Source organism: Pararge aegeria, chromosome 9, assembly GCF_905163445.1.
Source record: "Pararge aegeria chromosome 9, ilParAegt1.1, whole genome shotgun sequence".
NCBI lineage: Eukaryota > Metazoa > Arthropoda > Insecta > Lepidoptera > Nymphalidae > Pararge > Pararge aegeria.
The window spans coordinates 2,307,627-2,332,388 of NC_053188.1; the positions used below are offsets into that span (position 1 = coordinate 2,307,627).

A 24,762-nucleotide genomic window follows, 5' to 3' on the forward strand; every position below is an offset into this window, starting at 1 on the left:
AGTCAATAATTTCTTTATTCAAATAGGTACATAGATGGCACTTTTGATGCTTACATTACATGTAAAATATGAAATAGAAGTGAGCGGATGGCGATAACTAAATTGGTCAACTTAAAACTAAAGCTACGAGGGTTCCAAACGCGCCCTGGTCTTTGAAGAAGCCGACAACAAACTTAGCCGGTTTTTTTGTTAACACCATCTCACATTGTCATTTAAAACTATTAAAGTAGCCAATTATAGCCAAGTAAATAATTAAAGTATAATTAAAGCCAAGGAGCAATTATTCACACCCAAGCATTTTTATCCTTGACGTAGTCTGTAATACTATAATATAGACTTTTCTACAAGCTTACGTTTAATACAAACTATGAATTTCTTAAGAGACAATATAACTGGCTGACATGTAGCTTGTCAGAAATACGTAACCCATGAAAACTTGCTTTCATAGAAAACCGTTCACAACACGATCACGGGTCAATGCACTTTACCTGTGGTAGCTGGAGAGTTAGTGGGAAATTATGGGGACGTAGTTGACAAAAACTGATTTTTAATAAGCATAACGTAACACATAGGGTATTTAATTGTTTTTAGTTGATATCATAAATCATGTTAAAATTATACTAAATATAATATTTTAATATTGAGCTAGTAAAAAATTCATGCCACACGGTTTCTTATTTATTATCTGTACAGTACTAACAGTTAGGCTCTATGTGATATATATTTCGGTGTGTTTAATAATATAATTATTTTTAAAATTAACAATTCGACTTAATTCTTCCTCACCTTCCTTCTATCAAACTGCGAGGCATTGGCCTGTTATTAATATCCCATGAACACGCACGAAGCGCTGTAATTCCTAGTTTCATATACACGTACCTCAAATGCCACTATTTTTTCATATATTTATTTTAGTATAAAACCTTTTCAATGGTTACAAACCTTGTCCTAAGCGTAGCCCTATAACACGTATCACAGCGTAGCACAGTCACGGTTATACTTAAATGTTTCCACTATTATGAGGTTGAAGAAATTCCGGCCGCAGTGGTGAGTTCTGTGGTCTTAAGTGAGCTCGAGTTCGATCTCCGACAGGGACAATTTAGTACTTTATAATTTAGTCTGGATAATGGTGTGAGGCTTCGGGGTATGGCTATTTGCCATCCTGCCAAAATGATAGTGGCGCTAAGTGATTTAGCGTTCCGGTACGATGTCACGCAGAAACCGATATAACTGCAATACCACAAACCGTTTAGCTCGTAACTACAAGAAGGTTAGATTTAAAGGCTACCTTGTAGTAGAAAAAATATTATATACCTACTTTTAAAATCTTACGTTCAACTTTGCGTTGTATTGTTTATCTATTAGTTGTATTATTGTAATACGTGGTCGGTACAACGTTTTATCTTTTATCAAGTGCTCACTCAAATCCTCCCACCAGCTCCCGAGCTGTAAGCAGTTCAATGGATGCCGCTTGTAAGTTAGCATTGTTTGGAAATAAATCACTCTGTAACCGCGTTCCGTATTTCGCACGTTACATTTCGCACGCGAAACGCGAAGTTCATTATCGATTTAGCGTTTTGTATAGTACAGGTGTGGTGACAGTGAAAGCGGGGAAACCCCTTAAGGTACTCCAAAACATCGCAATAGCATAAAGAGTTGAAACATAACTATACTTGCATGTTTTACAAGCTCACCAAATATAACTCTAATAGCATTTTGAAATGTATTATTAACTATTTTTGCTAGTCGGCTTTTATTTTGAAGCCTTACATTGGTAAATATATATATATATTGAATTAATAGTTTGGTGGATAAGAAACATACTGTATCGAGTGTCGAATTAATTAAATGTTTGAATAAATTTAAAAAAATTATGCCAAATTTCCGAATGCAACATTAATTATCCATAAATTTCTGCATTCATAAACTTCATTGATATTCGACCATAATAAAGACTGTGTATAAAAACAAGATGGTAAAAAATTACATTGACGGCGATCCTGGTTTCTGAGTCCAAGGCCGTGGGTTCGATTCCCACAACCGGAAAATGCTTGTGTGATGAACATGAATATTTTTCAGTGTCTGGGTGTCTATATGTATATTATAAGTATTTATGTATATTATTTTTTTATTTATCGTAGTATTTATTTATTTTATTTATTTATCCCTTTCTTCTCCGCAGTCGAGTTAGAATATCAATGAATACCGTACCATACCTACCGCAGTATTCTCACATGTAAAGCCTTTAATTTTAATTCATATGGACTTGTCAGTCTTCCACCCACATTTTTCTTGCATTCTTAAATACCCACCGAAGATGCGTCATAGGCTTAAACGTGGCTTAAACCTATACTTGCAGCATTTACGTCATAACAGTATATGAATGTCGCTACGAGACTAATTATAGACATCAATGTCTTCCCAGAGACTTCGTAGAGTCTAGACGACGGAATTAATTTTCCTTAGCACTCGGTGATTATGGATTTTAATCTGATTGGGGAAAAGGGACGATTAAATGATTATTCTTGCCGGCTCTTCTCGGAGGAATCGGCCTTCCGAACCGGTCAAATTCAAAATTTCTTTATTCATGTAGGCCTATCACAGGCACTTATGAAGCGTTCATACATATTTGTTTACATAATTGTAACGGGATGGTGATAACTTCGTTCGCCAACTTAAATCTAAAGCTACGAAATAGTAAAAAGTCACGTAGTCACTAAGTCAAGTAGTCTGGTAAAGTCACTATAACTAGGCGGACTTGGCGTATCAAAAGGACCCACCTACTTTGTTAGGCCTACTTGAAATAAATGAATTTAGATTTTTTTTTTGTTTTTATTATTATAGTATACCTACTAGCTTCTGCCCACGACTTCGTCTGCGTGGACTTCAGAATTGTTTCTAAATCTTCGTTTCGCAATTTTTTATCCTACCACGGGAACTATTTGAGACATCGGTATAAAAAGTAGGTACATGTCCTTATCCAACGGTCTTAATCCATAACATAGCATAGATGACATGCATAACAAATTTCAAAGCTATCTTCCCCCAGCTTAGCTTGTAAACAAATTTTAATTTTTCCTCGGTGAGGTAGCCTATGTTATTTTCCATGTCAAAGGCTACATGCATGCCAAATTTTATCCAAATCCGTTCAGCCTTTTTTGCATAATTAAGTAACAAACATCCACACTTTCACATTTATAATATTACTAGCTGTTGCCCGCGACTTCGTCTACGTTTGATCTTGTTTTTTGATGTGGCATTAAATTTAGTTGTAGTTCTTCATCGTCAAACACTTTCATCCCATCTCCCAAAGGAATCGAGCCTTATGTCGGGATAAAAAGTATCCTATATTACTTCTAATACTTCCAAAAATATGTGTGCAAAGTTTCATGAGGATTAAGTAGTTATTGCGTTAAAGCGTAACAAAAAAACTTACAATGAAATTTATAATATTATTAGGAATTATATTACACTAGGTAAGTGTACTAGCCATCTGGATGGAGCAAGTAGAGATTTCATAAGCGAATGTTGCCAGATGAAAAAAATAAATATTTGTTATTCCATTTGGAACAATGTGTGATGTAAAATTTTTGTAAACTACAGTTAATTTATCGCGGTAAAGTAAATTACACCGATTACTTCGAGCACTTAACCCAATTAAATAATTGTTAACAATTCAAATTGCTTCATTCATCAATTACCGAACATATATTTATTTGAACTCATATTTCATAAATCATAAAGTGGGTAACTTTATGATTTATGAACCGGGCTCAACGCGTCGAGTAGCTGAAGTGGCAATGAGCGAGTTACACGGAACAAGTTCATACAAAAATTTATAGATGTTGATTAAAATAATGACAGTGTATATATAGTCAGTACATATTTCAAATTTAATGTATGTTCTTAAAAAAAAATCTAAATTTAAGAAAAAATGTGATAATAATTTTAACATTAGAAGTAAGAATAAACTTACAGTCAATATACTAGGTATACAATTATACATGCATCAAAAGTGCCACTTACTTGAATAAAGACTTTGACTTTTGATTTGTGACTTTGACTTTTGACTTTGGTCCCAAGGTGTTGAAATGGCGACGTTGGTCTTACTCAACGAGGTAGACGGAGGTAGTCGCTGGGAACCGCTGGAAAAAGTGACCAAGTACCTTGGATTGTGGGACTACGTACAAAAGACCCATCCCAGCAGTGGACGTCAATCGGTTGAAGTTATGATGATGATGATATTCAACTGAATTGTTTATTGTTTTTAGGTACACAAAACAGGCTAAAAGTAGATCTAAATATAAGTAATAACAAGTTTTGTTCTAAGCTACAACCCAAAGTGTGTACAAGATATAATTAGAGTTTGAAACAAAAACTAAACACTTAAAAAATAATATATATTTAATTTGTCTAAATATTATGGGCTTAATAATTAGATTTTTAAAAATAAAAATATTTTTGTAAAAATTTTATTTAAAAATCGCTAGCAGAAGGCCCCTACACCTAGTTCGTGATAAATGTCGCTATTTATAATAATAATAATAATAATAATAAAAATCCTTTATTGCCATACACTATTGCTAATACAAGATTAATAACTAAAAGAATCATCCATTAATATTAACAATATGGCAAATGGCCGCAAACTCAGCCTTATGCTGTGCATTAGCAACAATGCTCAGCGCTGATTTTCAGTCTGCACCAGTATCCGACTGAGCAAACAACCGCGACGCCCGAGTAAATTTAAGAAAGAAATTTAAATAAAAGAGAAAAAAAAAAAATCCAAATAAACTGTAAAAGAGAGCCAATAAAACTAAAACTAACGCAAACTTAAATTAAACAAGTAGGTAAATCTTATATACATACTGTATAGATTACTTAAATACTTTTTAGTGGCATTGCTCGTATTACCACAGATAAGCTGAAATTTGCTCGAAGTCGTGAGGTTCACGTGATATTAATTTACACTAGGATACTGCGAGCCAAAAACCTAAAACAATACATTTGACAAAAAAAAAACAATTAACTTGCCAAGAGCAGGCCAAGAGGCGTAAATATGAAAACCTGGATAGCAGCTTCATTTTTGTGCCTTTTGGAGTAGAGACTTTGGGACCGTGGGGTCCGGAGGCAAGAGCCCTTTTCAAAGAATTATCGAAAAGGGTTATCGAGTCTACCGGTGATCCTAGAGCGGGCAGTTACCTTGGCCAACGAATTAGTTTGGCCATCCAGAGGGGCAATGCTGCCAGCATCTTAGGAACTGTGCCTCGCTGCGGTGGTTTCGAGGACGTTTTAGATTTTATTTAGTTTTTAAATAGTTTATTTTAGGTTATAGTTATGTATTAATAAAAATTATATTTTAGAGATAATCAAATAAATAATTAATTAACTTGCCTCATAATGTAAGACCATTGAATTTTGAAATGCCAAAGACTGTATATTCATCATTATAGCATATCTAAGATGTTAAGATGTATTGTGAAAATAAAGCTTAATTTGCTACAGTCCCCGAAAAGCAGGAGAATCTGTATGTATATCTAAGATGACCGCTCTGGCTCAGTGAGCGCTGTGGTTAAACGTGGGAGGTCCCGGTTTCGATTTCCGGCAAGGGAAATTCGGGAGTTTATAATTACTTAATTTTCTCTGGTGTTGTCTGGTGGGCTTCACCCGTGCCTGGTTACCCTATCGACAAAGACGTGCCGCTTAGCGATTTAGTGTTACGGTACGATGTCGTGTTTAAACTGATTTGGGGTATGGGTGGGTTAGCGCGTTACCATCTTATAATAAAAAAACAACAGTTTCAAACAAAATATTTTAAATTGCAAACTTTTTTGAAAATCTCTAAATATACTTGTTTATTTATTACAAAAGTTAAAATTATTAATAAATTTTCTGACGATTGCGACATTCTATAATATTCAATGACAAGGTTATATTGACATGTGCTGATCTAACCTTCAATTTTCTACTCTCAATTATTCTTTTTGACAAATGAAAATATTTATAAAATGTGAAAGTGATATTAATGAATTTTAAATAGAATATAAAATGAAATGGCGGAGTCCCAGGAACATTTTACTCTTTAAATCATAGTAAAAGTTTTAATTCAATCGCGCGTAAAGGTTACACGCACACTTTTTTACAGAGAGGTTAGTCAGTAAGTTTTTATATACAAACTTTAGAAAAATATATAAATCAATTAGCCCGCTAGTATCTTCCTAATATTATTAAGTAATTAAATGTTTAAATGCGTCATGTATAACAAATATGCTAAAATTAATTAAAAACCGTCGGGGTTAAGGCACTGAAACTGAAATAAAAGGTTTCTTAGTTTAGCTTCAGAAGCTTGTAGTAAAATAATTATTTAATAATTAATATTAAGAAAACCTTTTACTATATTATTTAGACTTTGGAAATAAATATTATTATTATTATTTGTATTATTAATATATAAAATAAAAATAAGGAGTCAGCGGCGTTTAGGAACTGTGTATTTATTTACGTCTCAAGAATAGTGACAAAGAACAGACTTGAGTCCATTAGACATTTATCTGCGTATACGAGAATGCCATAACAGGTCCTTTTATAGACGTAAAGAGAAAACCGACCTTTTACGACCACTATGAGTAAAAACGAAGAAAACAAGTTCCTAGTGCCTTTTTATGTATTTACATCTAATAGAAGTACTATTCTATTATATATAAGGCGTTTGGTGACGGCAGGTCAGAATACAGTTGTCACTTCTTCCCGCGGGCGTCGTAGGAAGCGACTAGGGACAGCGGCGTGCACTTCATACATGCACAAAAAAACTGCCTAACCTTTTTTTTTTTGGCGTGGTGGAAAAGCTTTAAGCTACCTCCGACCCTTGGGCAGGACGGAGGTGGGACTCCCCCTTCTAGAGGGGTATACCCAAACTAAAAACCACCACAGCATGTCTCTCTGGTTGGCTTTGTTAGACGCCCGAAGAACCCGTTGTATACCTCCCGGACGTGTACCAACCACCCAAACCGATTGTTAGGGCTCCCACGCTAACGAGGAGGGGATCAGGACAGCTTGAACCCCCCCACCCCCCCATCATACCGTAGAGAGGCTTGTGTAGTGACGGGTAGCTAGCCCAATGGCTACCCGCCGCCTCCCAAGAGAAGCTGGCAAGCGACAAATTGGAAGCACTGCCTAAAACTTAAACTTTTACTCTTATAGGAGATATTTTTACGCTTTTATGTCATCTTTCTGCTTTATTACCAGTGGTGTGCACTTCATACATGCACAAAAGCATTGCCTACCCTAAAATTTATATATAACTAGTATGAGAGGAGGATTTTTTCCAGCTGCATGCATACCCTGGTTAGAAACCTAGTGCACGCCATTGTTTATTACCCTGGTCAAAAAGCCCTGGGCACGCCACTTACTAGGGAATATAACGGGGAACGGGCAGCAGTGTCGTCTATGCTACTAGTAATATCTAACTCATATTTAAGTATTTATGGCATGTTAAGATATGTATTAGTATATTTATTTTTATATTTATCAATAGTATTTTTGTATTTGTGTAGTCTGGTTTATGTATTGGTATGTAGATATTCGTATGTATGTATTAAATAGTGTACCCAACCTAATCGTTTTCTTTTTAGTTTTCCTAATCCTAAGGTTGCCTGGCAGAGATCGCTACTTAGCGATAAGGCCGCCTTTTGTATCCTGCTTCATTCTTCATGTATTTGTTTTTTTTTTCTTGTTTTTCTGAGTGGTGTACAAATAATTAGTATAAATAAAAGAAAAATAGAAAAATATCTACTGAGATCTCTAACCCATCTTCCAAGCATTGTTATAATGGGCAAAGCTTCCCGCTGGGCCTTTACTCCAGCAGTGGACTTATAACAGGCTATTGATTAACTATTTCGTTGTCTTCTTGTGTACATTAAAAATTCAAATACCTCAGATGTGAGATTTAATTTAATTGTGATATCCTAAAAAGATAACACTACTTAATTCATTCTGCTATCTGAAGATTTTGGGTTAGATAAATTATAATTTTCTTTACTAAATAAAAGAAATACTCAGTTTTTAAAAGTGTGATCAATGCCAAGATGACTAAGATATTTGTCAAAGTTAACAAGCGATCTATTTCGATTATTTAAGTGAACGCACAGTATCGTAATATTACCGTAATACCACCAAGTATAATTATTTTATACAAGTGTATTAATTATTAAGCACCAGTTAGTAAAATTTACAAAAAATAACTTTCTCATTAATTCAAGTGCACCAAAAGCTACGTTAATCTAAGCTTAGCAATGAAGTAATTAGATTCATTTACCATCTTCGTTTATAAGGAAAGGAGTACATTAACACTAGAATTTTAAACATACCTCACAACCAAACATGACAGCTAACGTGTGTATAAACGCGAATAGACGGCTGTTTTTGGATTAATTAATCAGCGATTAACGTCATGTATAACTCACGTTAAGTTTCTAAATTCTTTAACTATTTTGGACAAACACCATTATCTGATGGTAATAATATTAATTTATCTCTATAAAGTTGAAATGTCCTTCTCGGAATTACAAGTCTTATATCTTATGCTAATTTATGTAGACTTACTGAATCGCCAAATAACCTTTTAAGTAAGTCTATATAAATAAAACTCCATATAATAAAGTTAAGGGCGAACTAAGGACCAAATTATCTATATAGTTTTAAATTCCTGACGCGAAAATAGGAGTAGGTATTGAAAGTTTGCCCGTTGGTCATTTCTTAACAATGGTTAATAATAGATATAGAATAGAGTAAAACAAACCAAGCTAAATAATATTCATTGTATATCATAGAATTTCGCAAAGTAACGACTTCTTACCATTCAATATTAATATATATATAGTCTGAAAAAGAATGGCCTCTCATCAGACAAAAACGATTCAAGATGTCAGACTTGAAAACATTGTACTAGGAGTGCAAAAACTGTACGAAATTGTTCGCGGGCCGCTAGTCGGTAATAAACTAATATTCAAATATTGATATTGAACGTAAGTGCAATGTCACGACCACGGTACGCGGCCTCGCAACACTGGATTTTTAACGTGAAACTATTTTCCTGACCGTTTCACATCAGACACGTAGAGGTCGACAGCGAGATTTCGCACCTTGATTATGTATTTCAAGTTTATGCTAATTAGACCAATTTCTTTTTACCTTGACGGTATTATCTATGTCTCGCCCCGGCCGCTCACGTGACCTTAAGGGCGTGTATTTCGTAATATGTGCCATGTTAATCCGTCCACTATTCCCATTATGACGGCCAATTGGCGCAGTTTGCAGCGATCCTGCTTTCTGAGTCCAAGGCCTTGGGTTCGACTCTCACAACTGGAAAATGTTCGTGTAATGAGCATGAATGTTTTTCAGTGTCTGGGTGTTTATATGTATATTCTAAGTATTTATGTATATTATTTATAAAAAATATTCAACAGTCACCGTAGTACCCATAACACAAGCTACGCTTACTTTGGGGCTAGATGGCGATGTGTGCATTGTCGTAATATATTTATTTATTTATTTTTATTTTACTCATTATATCTATTTCTGCTAGCAGCATTAGTGTCCCGTTCTCAAAGAATGTTGCTGATGTGATAACAGCAATAAGGCTTTACTTGTGGGGCGTGCTTCTTGCAGTCCCTGAAAAGTGTTGGTCTGTAGTATACAGACGATGTTATCTTTAGAAAAAAAAAATGAAATAGTAGACCGTGTTTAAGTTTTCAGCCTTCATTAACACAGGCAAATTACACAAGATTTACTTCACTTTAGAAGTTATAGTTCGATTACGTTTATATAGAAAAACGGAGTAAGCGCAACCTTTAAAGATACGTTGTAACTAAATAGCTTAGCGATAACCGATTTTCCCGATTTTATAACCGATAATGCGATTACCTTAACCTTAAAAAGTTAAAAATTAACTCAATAAATTTCACTACGTTAATAGATATTTTACACAGACGACAAAACGATTTTGCAAAATGAAACAAAAATAATCTTAGGCTATAAATAAAATAAAATATACTGTGGTCTATTTAGAGCTTTATTGTAAGGCCTGAAGGTCAATATCATGATGCATTGACTTAGAATTTGGCTATTCAAATAGCACGGCCGAATTTGAGTTTGTTTTGTTTTTACTTCGATGACCTTGAGCTGCGCGCAATCAAATATATTTTTATTGGATAATCTATCTATTGGCCTCTTGAATAAAACGCATGAATTGTACACGATTAAGTTGAGAAATAATTCATAATATAATTAATGCATATGTGTGTCTGTTTGTTTATTTGGTACCTATGTTCGGCTAAACCACAGCACCGAGCTTGATGAAAATTGGAACATATATATATATATATATAGTATGCATCCTGGAGATGGATATAATAATAAAAGATATAAAAATATGAAAAACGTTCCTGCGAGCTTTAAAAAAAAGCCAAGATGTTACCTATTTACAGTTTTAAAACAAAATCGATCTTAACGAAATTCTGCATTGACATAGCTTATATACCAGTATAACGTGTACACGGAAACCGAAATAATACTTTAGTGGCTTTAGAGGTACATTATTATGTCTCTGAAACTTATCTGTGAAACAGAAAAGCTAATAGTTTTTCAGTAAACCATTGCCATAGTTTTCACTGAAAGGAACTAGATACAGCCTCAAACATCACATGTACTTGATTTTCCTTGTAAGAAGAATAAATAGACTATGCGCGTGTCGTTCTTTTATCTTCAATAGGGTTGTCATACGTATACACTGAAAATGTGTTGAATTGGTTTGTATGGGAAAATAAGTATGCTTCTTTTGATTTAATTTTTGCAGGGTGATTCCTTATGCAATATACTTAAGCAACATTCAGCAGTATTTCGTACTTCTGTTACACGTTGTATATAGCTTGCCTTGGAGATGGGCATAAGATACCCTTTACCTTGAAAGAAATAACTATGTACTAGGTAACACTAGAGAAACAACAACTTTTGCGAGATGTTTAGTGATTCGAAAAACTGCCTCGTTGGTCTTTAGCATATTCAACTACAAGCCGCGAGTTCTTGTTTTCGATTCCTGGGCCAGACCAAAAATTATTGTTTGGTATTGGTTCCATTATGATTCTGTTTTAGAACTAATATTAAATAAAACAGTTTTATCAGAATAAACTACTTATTGTAAAAACTTCAAGAGCATGCTTCTAGATAGCCAACCATAGTACATTGAAACATAAATATGGATACTTTATGTAAATAGACATAATGTGTAGAGTTAGATGGCTTTTTGATCTTACTTCATATTATCGTTTAAGTCATGCCCGTTACAATGTAACGCTAGTAACATGTCAGTCACTTGGCCAATGGATTAAAACCTGTTATTCCACATTTGGCTTAAAGTTTTCCTGCAGAGACACACATGGTACTTATTAAATGATACCTAAAATTTCCACTCTTAATAAAAAATATTGCATAAAAGCGAACGCCCGCAATATGTTCGTCATTTCTTACCAACTTTAGAAATACAACAATTATGTACAAATGTCTTTCTACAAAAATAAATGGATATCGTCATCGTTATCAACCATTTACCGGGCACGGGTCCCGTCTCAAAATGAGAAGGGTTCATAATGCTGTTCAGTAGACTTCACACGCATCTGAGATCGATATATATCGATATGGCGAACTCTAAGGCATGAAGGTTTCCTCATGATGTTTTCCTTCACCGTTATAGTGTGTGTGCAAGTGATTTTTTAATTCTTGTTCTTCTTTGCCAGTCTTCAACTTGGAGATGCCTCTCCTACTAGATTGACTAGCGAAGGTTAGCTAGTTTATAGTAGCCGTAGTTTCGCCTTGTCTCTCGCGAGCCTTGGCGCTCGCGCTGGCAGCACTTGCGACTGATTTGCCTCTTTCCAGCAACTCGTATCTGTCATGCCTAATCACCAGATAAGAAACTTTTTTCTTTGACGGTCTTCCAAAGTTCGCGCTGACAACCAACTATGTATTAATATATATTTTAATTGCTTACATTAAAAACTCACATAACTAGGAAAAGTTGAGAGAGCAGCCGAAACGCTTGTATCATCGCTATCAATGGATATCTAAGTCTAAATGAGTAATTTCAATTGTTTCAGAGTGAGTCGAGTTACACCTCTTCAGAAGACAGCTGCGGTGGCGGAGAACACCACGCGGTGCTGAGCTACGAACAAGTGAGGAGACTGAACGACGTCATGGACGAAGTAGTCTCCATCCACGGCAGGGGAAATTTCCCAACACTTCACGTCAGGCTTCGCGAGCTGGTGGCTGGAGTGAGAGCCCGATTAGAGGCCGCCCAAAGCGAGGGAGGCGCAGGGATTTCTGTCAGGGACGTGCGTCTTAACGGAGGAGCCGCGAGCCACGTCTTGACCGACCACCCACAACCCTACTCAGACATAGACCTGATCTTCACCGCGGAACTTCCCACCGCGCGCCACTGCGACCGCGTTAAGGCCGCAGTTCTCGGACATCTCTCCACACTCATGCCGGCTACCACAACGCGCCGTCGCGTCCCACCCGCAGGACTAAAGGAAGCCTACGTCTCCAAAATGGTGCGCGTAAACTCCGATGGCGACCGCTGGTCACTTATCTCTCTCGGTAACTCCCGAGGACACAAGTCCGTCGAATTGAAATTCGTTGACACGATGCGCAGACAGTTCGAATTCTCGGTTGACTCATTCCAGATCGCTTTGGATTCGCTACTGGCGTTCCACGAGTGCGCTCAGCTCCCGATAGGAGAAAACTTTTACCCAACTGTGGTAGGCGAATCCGTATTTGGAGACTTCAGTGAAGCCCTCCTCCATTTGGCAGAAAAATTAATCGCAACTCGGCAACCAGAAGAAATCCGCGGTGGCGGTCTCCTCAAATACTGCGCCCTGCTGGCGAAGGGTTATCGGCCGGCGCGACCGGACAAGATCAAAATCCTTGAGCGCTACATGTGCTCAAGATTCTTCATAGATTTCCCGGAGCTCGGACAACAGCGTACGAAGCTCGAGGCATACTTACGGAACCACTTCGTGGGGCGAGAAGAAGAGACGCTAAAGCACAGGTAAAAAACGTTTTCACATAAAAATATTTTTCTAAACTGTTTTACATGTATGGCATCTAGAGGCAATGACATATAACTTAGTTTTAAAAGACATTTAGCGTTTACAACATACGCATGTTCTGCATCATGACTCTGATGTATGGGGTCAGGAGGTCAATGAAAACCTACAAGAGTTATATGATTTAATCGAATGACATAATTTATTATTTCAACCTTTGTTCTACAATCTTCAATCAAAATAGTGTCTTTACTTATTTTGCAGTATATTTTACAATGGCGTATTGTAAGGGCTATATCACATGTTGTAATTATATTCCGTTGTTATCAGGTTACATTCATCAGAATTTTTGTTATTTGCTGAACTTACAATACTTTTACCAAATTAGGATGACAGTTATATTTAACCCAATATTGGTTTCTACGCGACAAACGGTCGCTGGTCATCATGGCCGCAGTCGTAAAGTCGTAGGCAAATAAAAGCTATGCCTTAGTAAATCCTTGTTCGAAAGCTAAATATCTTTGATCAATCAATCAATCAAAAATACTTCATGCACACAAGAAATAAATAAAAGAGAACTAAGGTACAATTCATTTCAATTTGTGTAACAAGGGCGGCCTTATCACTTATAGTGATTTCTTCCAGGCAACAATTATGAGGAATTGACTCACATATGAATTCTTATAGCGGTGCGCAAAGCTCTTAGAACATATTGGTATTGACAAAACAAAACTGAGAAAGTAATAGTTTGGAATCACAATCTACTTTTGTATCCTGCTTCATTCTTCATGTGTTTGTTCTTTTTTTGTCTTGTTTCTTTGCTTGAGTGGTGTACAAATAAAGAGTATAAATAAATAAATAAATAAATACTTGATATACGCAAATAACAAGTGCAGAGATTTTCTAAGTTCATGCCGTACAAATTAATGTTTATATAGTGGTGACGTCATTCAACATTCTACCCCTATGCCAATCTCGTTTGAAATAAAAATAAAGATACGTTTTTCATAATACATTAGTTAAATACTTAGATAATTTTAGTGATTCTTTGTTACTGTCATCACGCCTATCGCGTATGGTGTTCGTCTGGTGGTGACCGAGAGTTCGTTGCGCAGGTACCTGACGCTGCTGCACGGCGTGGTGCGGGAGTCCACGGTGTGCCTGATGGGACACGAGCGGCGGCAGACCCTGGCACTGATAGAGGCGCTGGCGTGCCGCGAGCTGTGCGCGCGCACGCCCATGCTGGTGCCGGGGATGGGGCTGGCGATGCCCGGCATGGCGATGGCGCCGCCCGGCTACTACGTGTGCGTGTGCGCCGCGTGCGCTGCGTGCGCCGCGTGCGCCGCTTGCGCGTGCTGCGACTGCTGCCGGCCCGCGCTGTGCCCGGCGTGACACCCCGACTGCGCTCCGACCACGATGAATTTAGTGCCAAATGTATATAATATATGTATATGTATATGATGAAATTCCACGCTATGTACACGCGTGATGTATATACTGTGAGATTCCGCGCTACAATGACGATTCTAAGCGAATCGGCCCGGCGTTCTCGGCGTCAATTGGATGTTGCTCACTCTACTTTGATCAATTCTCGTCAATTCGTGCGATCGCCACCGTCTCACTCGCTGAAGAACGTAGCGTAAAGTCTACCCATCAGATCAGATCAAACCCCTTGCACCAACCAGCGATGAACTACGCCAGTCTTGAACTAATTTGACAGCCTTTAAAGTAAAGCATACTTTCATTTGGAACAGAGAGCACTACTTTGAGACTTATCAGTTTAGTTTAGGAATTGTGTTTAAATGAATTGGCACTATTGGCTGAACTTATTGTACCCACTGTTTTAGCCAGTAGTAGGATGCATTTATCGCTTTCAAAGTTCGGTGCTAGGGGTGTACCGCACCCGGACACGTATCGGAAGTGCCCGGCACTTAGACGTGAGGTAATTTCTAGTCGTACTCCTCTCGTGTTGACGCGTTAATATGTTAGCAGTACGAAAATTATTTAATTCACGTGATGGCACACGACGTTAACAAGTCGATGGTCAGCCTTTGGAAAGACTAGTTAGTTATTTTTAAGCTTCTTATGTAAAGATTAAAGATTGTTCCCATTAATGTAGTGGCATGTCTCTCTTTAAACGAAGTAGCGTTCTTCTAAGTGAATACAATAGATACGGAGCTTACGCACACTAAGACAATGTGCATAAGCGTAGTCTACAACCCTAGCGGAACGGTCTTCGTGAGATAGATCTACTATAAATGAATCACTGAAGCTAAACACGGACGTGGATTCGAAGTTACAAGTTCTCTATGTAAGTAAGCCATTGTACATGACGACTTTTTGATCGCGCAGTCGATACACAAGACCGTGATACTGTGAGACGTGATTATGTATGTAATGCCGATTTGTGACATCAAAAATGGTTTTGACACCAATCCTACATATCTATAGACTGTATGACCTCATAAATCTCATAAAAAATCAAGGTAATGGATTGGTAAAATGAAAACATATCGCAGATAAACCGTAACTACGAACAATTAAATAATTATAGCGTTCAACCTATCATGAGTAGTCATAATGCTCACTTACAAAGGCGACTGGATTAAGAGCTTACTCTTGATCTAGTCGGACATCCTCCAAAGATAATACGCATGAGTTAAGTTACATTGCTTATGTTTGAAAGTTAAAACGGTCTACAAGAGAAAATCAAGAAAACAAAGACAGGCTACATCACAACGTGCGATCGTGGCTCACTGAGCTGCGACTAACGCGGTTCCAATGCGCCCAAAAAGTCGTTGTATGCGAAGAATCTAAAATATAACTCATGACCACTGACGTAATATACGTCAATGCTCATGACCGAATCCGGCCTAAGTTATGGCCTTCATAAAGTAAACGAAGTCCGTTCTATATGTTTTTTAAACAAACTCGTGCGATCGTTATCACCTCAGATCCGGCAGTGTGATTCTGTACACCATACTCTTCTAAATAATTTGTTTTTATGTTACACATTAGTGTTGATAGACAGGCTTCCAACGAAACCTTCTATATTTATTAAGTTATTGTTTTTTGTTAATGCCAAATTGTTTATTTCGGCATGCAACGAAATGGCGGGTAAGCATGCGCCATATTCAAAATAATTTATTAAAAAAATGTTTTATTGCATATACCTACTACTATACTACCTAATACACATTTAAGGCATAAGAATCGAAATCGGCCTGTCTCAATAATAATCTACTTCCTGAATTTGGATAACTTAGCGCCTATAATGCACCGACCGAAATCTATATCGATACGTTTAAAAACAACCATACATCGTACAGTCTGTTAGTGAAAAGTACTTGGAGTTACATTTAGAGTAATGGAAGATGGGGTATGTATAGTTTGTATGAATATGCGATATGGTGGGCATTGCTTAGTTCATATTGCATGTAACATCGTAAAGATTTTCAATTTTTTTTGTAAAATAGCAAATAAAAGTCACACTAAGGTACCTACCTACACTACTATCCGATACATTTTTACGAGATGAGAGTATATGATTCCCGCTGCCAGATCCCGGCCTATAAACCAGAATGGTTTGAGAGGTGGAGAGAGTAAACTATAGTTCGAATGATGTTACCCGAGTATAAGTTCTTGAGCTAAAAACCGTAACGCCGAAGTTTCGTTAATCCGTCATAGTTTGCAGATCGTTTACTTGGTTATAAGATGGTCTCACTATAAAATCAAAAAAATTAATTCTTCTCTCTTCTTCTTGATGTTTGATTTTTTTTTTTAATACACGAATCAGTTACGTAATTAAAAAACCTATTCGAATCATGAATTCATAATTAACCTAGGAACGTATTTCGAATGTTTTTAAATTCTTGTTATAATTAAAATGTTACTTTTTCACACGAAAGTCACAGGATCAGTTTTTCAGTGATAGTTTACACGTATTTCTGCGTTACGTTTATTAACTTGAAAATGTATACCAGCACAGACAGCGTCGCACTTGTTTCGTTTAGTACTGGGTGCCTAGTGTGAGATTCCCTGCCCATTCATAAAGAGCACCATCTAGCGATAAAACTGTTTTATTTACCACTATTTAAACTAGATGGCGCACTTTGGATTCCATACAAATCTTAGTTAACTTTCACGCGATCGAATAGGTAGAAAACTTCACGCTAGGCACTCGGATCGAACGGTTCCGACCGTCACTTCGGATTATGAGAAAAACTATTTTACTATTGTATTTATTAAATCTGGATTCGTATGTACACACTAACACCCGGATTCGCTAACATTACTTTGAAGTCTCACAGTGTGGGGTCCATCAACCAGATTCTGAATATGTGAAACCTACACTGTGCGTTCAGATGGACTGTTATTATAGTAATCCAGATGTTATTCTACGTGATTGCTCTAGTATTGTATACGGCTTGGCGTAAAGTAACAAACTAAGATAATTTTAAATGAACTATAGAAAAAAGAAAAAAATCAAAAAAAAATATATATAACTAAGATGTGTACAATATTAAAGATCACTTAATAATAAAAAAATACCATATATAAGGGTCTATTCAGACATATCAAAGTCAGTGTATTAATTAATCTGTCAGGGTCAGAGATAAAAATTACAAGCATGTTAAACGATATTTGTCAGTGTCAATCGAACCTTGGGTGTCGACCACCCAACCCGGAGTGTGCCTTGACGTACGCTTGCTACTTCAGTTCTCGATGGTCACCATCCTCACACTGGAACGTCTGAAGTAATTCTGAATTACCGCTAGTTTTAGAGCTAAAACATAACATAAGAGCTAAAACACTATTAATGATGTGTTATATAAAGGTTAAGCTTGTAGTATGTGCTTTAGCCGTCATCAGCAATAATAGACATGCTAATACGTAGTTGACTTACGTCCTTGTCGGATTTAACAGTTCCAGGAACGCCGGACTCTGATATGTCGAGGTAAACCCTAATAAATATTTTAAGAACATTTACAAGTTAGTGGAGTCTATAGTAACTGAGTACTTAGGAGCGTTTTTAATTCTTAAATACAACAGTATATTGTATTCAAATGTGATTTTATTGTTGTAGTGGTAATTTAATGTTGTCGACGATTATATACATATTACATAACAATATAACATAGTTACATTCAATAGAGATATATCATATTGTTGTATTTTAACTATATATAGATATATGAATGAAAGTGTCCGGCCAGCACATGCATGTGTAATACAGGGTGAGTTTTTTTGTTTCATTTATGCTAACTGAAAAAGGTTATGTTTATTCTGAAAAGCATCTAGAGTTTCTTTTGTAGCGTGTATAAATGAAGAGTTTTTAATTTTTAAAAAGAAAATCTAATGTAGACAACATAAAAAATTATTGATGGAGTTGCTACAACTTTTCTCCTGTTAATATCTATAAAGTAGATTATTTTGATGCAATCAAATGAAAATTATAAATATAAAACTAAATTTTGCAGTTTTACGCATATTCAAGTGGAGAAAACAACGCTATCAAGAGAATAGATGAATATATGAGAATATATGTTTGCTTAATAAACTATAGCGTTATTCCGTTCGAGAGGATTAAAAAAAATAGAAGCTCTCTCGTACGCAATTAACAGCACGAATTTTAGATGAATTTTACGAATAAACCGGTTAAAAAAATCTATTGAGATATCTTTAAAAAAACTGATCCTGTATATTTGCCAGTGCGTTTTAATGGTAATATTCTTAAAAAGCAAAGCATGGTGCGAAGCTTAGTTCTTTTCGCGTTAAGCTGTATTTATTCAGAGTAATAAAGTACAATCAAGCTTGTAGTTTGTTTGTGGTAGTAACTACTTACTTCTTTAAGGCTGCTAAGTGTATTGAAATACTTTTACTTGCTACAGATGTGTTAAAATTAGACCTATATTACGAATTTACCTCTTACTAAATTCTTTACAAGTAATCTATAGCCTTCTACTTTAATTGTACAGCCCTACTACAGGTTACGTAAGAAACTACAGTTTCATACAAATATTTAACAAGCTAGCGTGTAAACTAAACGTTTACATAACTTAATGTTCGTAACAATGAACGGTGTTAAATAAAAGAATTTTCAGATTTGCCCACTTGTCGAACCAAAATTTAAAGATCTCATTTTTTCAGATTTTTTTTAGTTGGAACGTTGATTTTGATAAGCGGCAATCACTTTTTGCGGATGTTTATTTTCCGTTCTTACGATTCAAGTTCTCACTATAGTTGGCCTGCTATCAACTCTTTATTTGACGATTCAGTACTTAACATTTTTTTTTTTCGAATCGTGAAGTTGATAACTACTACATAACAGAGTTCTCAATTTAGGGTTTAATAAAATTTATTTAAGTTTTTTCATTTTCAAAAGACATTACACCATTAAACAAAAATGGAGTTTGATTTAGATATAAACGGAATCGTAATAGTATTTGGCAGTAGGTTAAATTTTGGTCTAAGTTTTTGAAAAGAATTATTCCAAATTTTTACAATGATATTATAATAAATGCAGAATGTATGATTAAAAAATGTTAATCCACCACTTAACTTTTTGTGGGTAGAACAAATTATAGAAAACACTATCAGAGCCGGCCTACACCATGAGCTAAAAACCTGAAATGAAAATGACAAAAATAGCTTCTTTTCCTTTCTTTTGGCCAAAACAATCTTAACCATAGTTACGTTCATTTGTACTTAGTAAATTAATTAAGTACATAAAATGTAGTAGGAAATTAAACCTGTGTACAATTTCCATATGTCATGAAGGAGAGAATAAGGTCACATTATAGACTTTTCGTTACAACTCTTTTAAAGTTTTTTACACAAACTAAACGACACGATTGTGTAGTTTATTTGTTTATATAAAAATGGACTATAAAAATAGGTCATAATCGTATATACCATCAGAAACTTAGGTCCGATTTCTCATATTGAAATCATACTTTATCAGAATCGATAGTATGACCTTGCTCTGAGTTTATTATCATCAGGATGACTTGCTACATCGAGACAGGCATATAAGTTGTGATTCATGATCTTTTTAACGAAATATTTTAAACAATCTTTTATTATTCTTTTATATGGGCTTAATTTTACAAGAAATATTATTATGTATAATGTATTTTCAACTCTATATCATTACTATTTTAAATCATCTGAGCTTCATAACGTATGTATTATAATGTTATAATAACAAATATTAAACTGGTTTATATTAAAAGAAACGAGTTCTTACTTGCTCGACTATATATTCTTATACGACAGATATTTTCAATTTTTAAAACTTAATGTTAAAACTTTGTATTACTTGTGAAATTAAGTCAACACAAAAATCTGTGATTATATTTAGTAGATCATTTTTTGGCGCTAGCTCTTCAACTACCTCCTTATATGAACGAAAAAGCTTCCATTATAAAGCGATTTTATATTTTTGCTATCATACTTTGCTTAGAATAAGAATTGAAAAGTCGAGTAAAAATGAAGTGGCTAAATGTTATAACTATTGCGGTTAGCCGGTCAATCCACATTAAAGCAATTTGGCTGGTCAAAGGTTTGTGCCCCGCATTGATTTTGTATTTTTTTTGTAAAACTCTTATCAAAAGGAAGGATTAAACATTACAACAAGGCTGCTTAATAAAGCATGTGTTTAAAAGCTTCATACCGAGTTTAAATATGTTTGTATACAGACGGATTTCTCTAAAATTTCTTGGTTGTATGTAATTTTTTTTCGATAGAGAATGTGTTGCAATTCCATTACCGCTTTGTTAACTTTGATTATGTAGCTCTTCAACTACTCTCAATAAACGGTATAATCGTGATTAAATTTTACAAAATTGTAATAGTTATGGCAAAATATACTGTCAATCTAAAAAACTAAACCGTTGTCAGAAAATTTACAGAGCTATTTTGATTTACTTATTATAGTTTAAAACTATCTTTTCATTTTCAATTTTAAATTAATTTAAAAAAATGTACCCACTGTATACGGAGTAACCTTTAACTGTATATTTTTATCTCATTTAATAATGCCGATCGTAGAAAAGACACTATTTATCCAAGACCTTCAAATAAATTGAATCAAATGTGGGAGAAGGTAATAACTACTCTCTATACTTTTAGTACTTTTTAAATCGACCATTTCTCATTACCGCGACTATGCAACGCGATGTTTAAAGAATACAATGATGTGTAATCTTTTTGGGTTCTGTTCTGTTCTGAAGATCAACCAGGGCAAATGACAATCGCATCTGTCACGGTCAATTGCAAGAACGTAAACTGTATAAACAAACTGTAAACTGTAAAACTGTGAAGGGGAACAACAGGTTTTTTTGTAGTTTTTCTGACCAGTATACAATTTTCAAATATCGTATTGTTATGACGAGACTTGCAGAGGATGTTACCACCATACCGCTAAAGACGTGCCGTGAAACGTTTCAGCGTTCCGGTACGCTGTCGTGTAGAAACCTATTATAGATACACCCTCTACCATCACAGACTTACTACAGGTGAGACTGCATTGAAGGGCTACCTAGTAAAGGAATAAAAAAAATAAAAAGTGAGTAAAACTTCCCACGTCGCGTTTTGTGTATTATTCTTAAACAGATCGGCGTTATTAAGTAAGCTCGGTTGTAGGTGCTTGTCTGTAAACCAAGCTCTCCCTAGTACCAGTTTTTGTGACTTGTAGCTTCCAGTAACGGTCTAAAATGAACACCATATTTGTGTTTACCGAGAGACATTGCAACATAGGTTAGAGTTTTATTTTTTCTATAGTTACCATCAGTTTTCAGCTAGCCTAATATTAATTGTATTTTTTAATTATTTCTATTTTATTCATTGGTCTGATGGCGCTTGTGTTCTTAGCCTAGTGCCTAAAGAAAAAAAACTGATATAGATTTGCATATGGCCTTAATTCATAGCGTAATTGAAGATACCTATTTTATTATTCCTTATAAAAGAAAAAAAATGCATGTTACATAAAAAGCATGCAAAAAGTGTTAAAAACACGTAAAATGAATTTTAGAAAAATAATAATATTTTTCGAGAAAAAAAAACGCAAGCGCCTGATTTTGTTTACTTCGTTGTTACAAAAATAATGTGTTTAGAAACAACAAATTCGATATTAGTGTTCAGCTTTAGTAGTAAAGTATTTAAGTTCTATGTATGTTAAATAAAAGATCATTTGCTAGTCACAGCTGTTAGTGGCAAAACACTGATCATAATTTTAAATTTTACTTCAGTCTGTTATCTTAAAGTCTGTGGAACACCAAAAAAAATATGAGCCTTAGAGACACAGGACGTTTATCCTTGGCTAAGGCTTGTTTTACATTTTCGTTACAGGTTTGTCAACCTGAAGCAAACGTGTAAATAGCTAAATAAACCTCAAAATTACATCTCTAAAATTATAAATTAACCTGTGTTTTTGAAGTTGGTTTAGGCCGTAAATTCATCGTAAAAATAGTATTGCTGTACCACAGGGAGCACTTTTACGACCTTTATTATTTATTATGTTCATTATTAGCTTAAATGTTTGCTTGTTCTTTATCTTTCTTCATTGAGCACAATATATATCGGTGAAACAGCACAATAAATACACAGTTTTCTCAATATATTATAGGCTTGTGTGCGCTAAGCCTAATTCAATATGTAAACAGTTTCCATTTACTTTTTGGCATTGTTTTCCAATTAGATAGCTTGCGTCAAATCCACGTAACAGATGACCTTAATGCAAACAGACCGTCACGATTTTATTTATTGGTTTCGTATTATACGATGGAAGAACAAACTGTATCTAATTGCTTTTGTTTCTATAGCTTTGTTAAAAACGTTTATTTTAATATCGAACTTGTTGTTTCTATCATAGTTATTATTGGTACATATTTAATTTATTTTAGGCCTAATATCTATGTAATCTTTGATTCTTAGTTTTACATTATCTTCATCACAAACATTTAATCGTTTACTGTTGTTCTTGAACTTATCGTGTTTTGAGAATTGGTATTTTAAATGAATTGCCAAAAGTACGTTGCGTAAGGTCGTCAGACGATCGTTGTCAATACGTACTTTACCTTCTGCTTTTTTATCAATGCTGATATCAAACGGGAGAGATACTAATTAAATTGGTCACTATTAACACACTAAGCGAATTTTAATTCATGGCAGTTTATACGATACAATTTAATCTTCTCACGACAGCTAAGTAAGCACCTTCGAAAGTTCGGTTTTAATTGTTCATTATTAATGAGTTATGGGTTTTTTTATGACCGTTTGTAATATGACGCTTCAGTAGGTATTAAAAACATAATTCCGTTCACAAATTGCGCAATCTCTTTCCAAATTGCAGACAATTGTGATAGTGATTCCCATTATAGTGGGATTGAGTAAAGGCAATTCAAATTCTTTTATTCTTAAACTCACTATTGGCTTCTGCTGTCACAATCACAACCGTCGTTGCAAGTGCATTGTGTAACTACTCATCTTTAACTACTTGATATTGGGCCTCTAATATATATTGTATGGTCAGCAACAAAAAAAAATATACTAAAAACTCGTTTAAGAACCTCGCTCTTTTCGCAGACTGCAATAACAACATTTATTGCATTGATAATTTTTGAAAGTTTACTTAAAACTAAAACTTTTGTTAACGAGGTTTTGGTTGACCAGTACTGTCTTAGGCTACTAACTGACGCCGAGTCATAGAAATAATCAGTGTTATTAATTAATAAAAAAATTGGAGATTAATGATTTTTGTTGCTGACGGTACATAAGTACCAAGAACAACGCATGTCGCGCACCTCGCTCATATGTTAAAAGCGAGTTCGTGACAAAACGACTCTCTAGTTAAGGGGACGCTAGCACATAATTCCTTAAGTTGTATACATAAGCTTATTAAATAGTTTTTATCAAATATATTTACTGGATACATGATGGAATTGAAAAGCGTCCGAAGGTAGATATTTTCTTATGGTAAAATATATCAAAAACCTGATACTGTTATTATTACTATTTCGCCTGGTGAAAAAAATAACAAAAACATATAGACAGCTATATGTTTTTGTGATACAGCTGTAATTTTACCTCTTACTGATAACTTTTCGTGAGAGTTGCAATGACTCAATGGTCAGATTATATTTTATAATTACAATATAATATGTGTTGTTAAACTTGAACTGATTTAAATAGTTATTGTTTTAAAACATTATAGTTTTATTGTTCACTCTCTCGTGCTTTTTGGTAGGGCAAAAAATATTTATGTAATATTTTCACCAGGTGCGCGGTTTTAGTGCCAGTATTAAGTTTTTGTGATGTGTTGTGCAATAAAAAAGTAATCGCCCACGGGCGCTTATCGTTTGCAGCTTGTATCATTTACATTTACTCGTATAGATATTTTTCTCTCTCTTCAGAGTTGCCCGTTTTGTGTAACAACTAAAACTAGCGGCGACGCAGTTGTTGGGTGACATAAGGATGATTACTATAATTTTATTATTATTATATTTGTGAAGAGTTTTAAGCTATTGTAAATTTTACAGAAAACTAAATAAAAATGTTGTGAAAATAAATTATAAAAAAGTGATAAACAGTGAACTTTTGTGTATCATTTCATTGCCCCCATTATTTTTCTCCATAATAATCCTTGTATAGCCCAATACTTTAGAAA

The 24,762-nt window shown here is 35.0% G+C and overlaps 1 protein-coding gene across 1 annotated transcript in view; it reads left to right on the top strand.

The window, feature by feature from the left end:
• LOC120626400 (terminal nucleotidyltransferase 5C) overlaps positions 1–24,689 on the top strand; it is a 46,494-nt gene extending 21,805 nt beyond the window's left edge. Inside the window, exons 2-3 of the mRNA XM_039893923.1 lie at positions 12,147–13,096; positions 14,210–24,689. Of these exons, the coding sequence (XP_039749857.1) occupies positions 12,147–13,096; positions 14,210–14,486 (1,227 nt within the window). The 3' untranslated portion in view covers positions 14,487–24,689. The remainder of the gene's footprint in view (positions 1–12,146; positions 13,097–14,209) is intronic.
• The last annotated feature ends 73 nt before the right edge of the window (positions 24,690–24,762 follow it).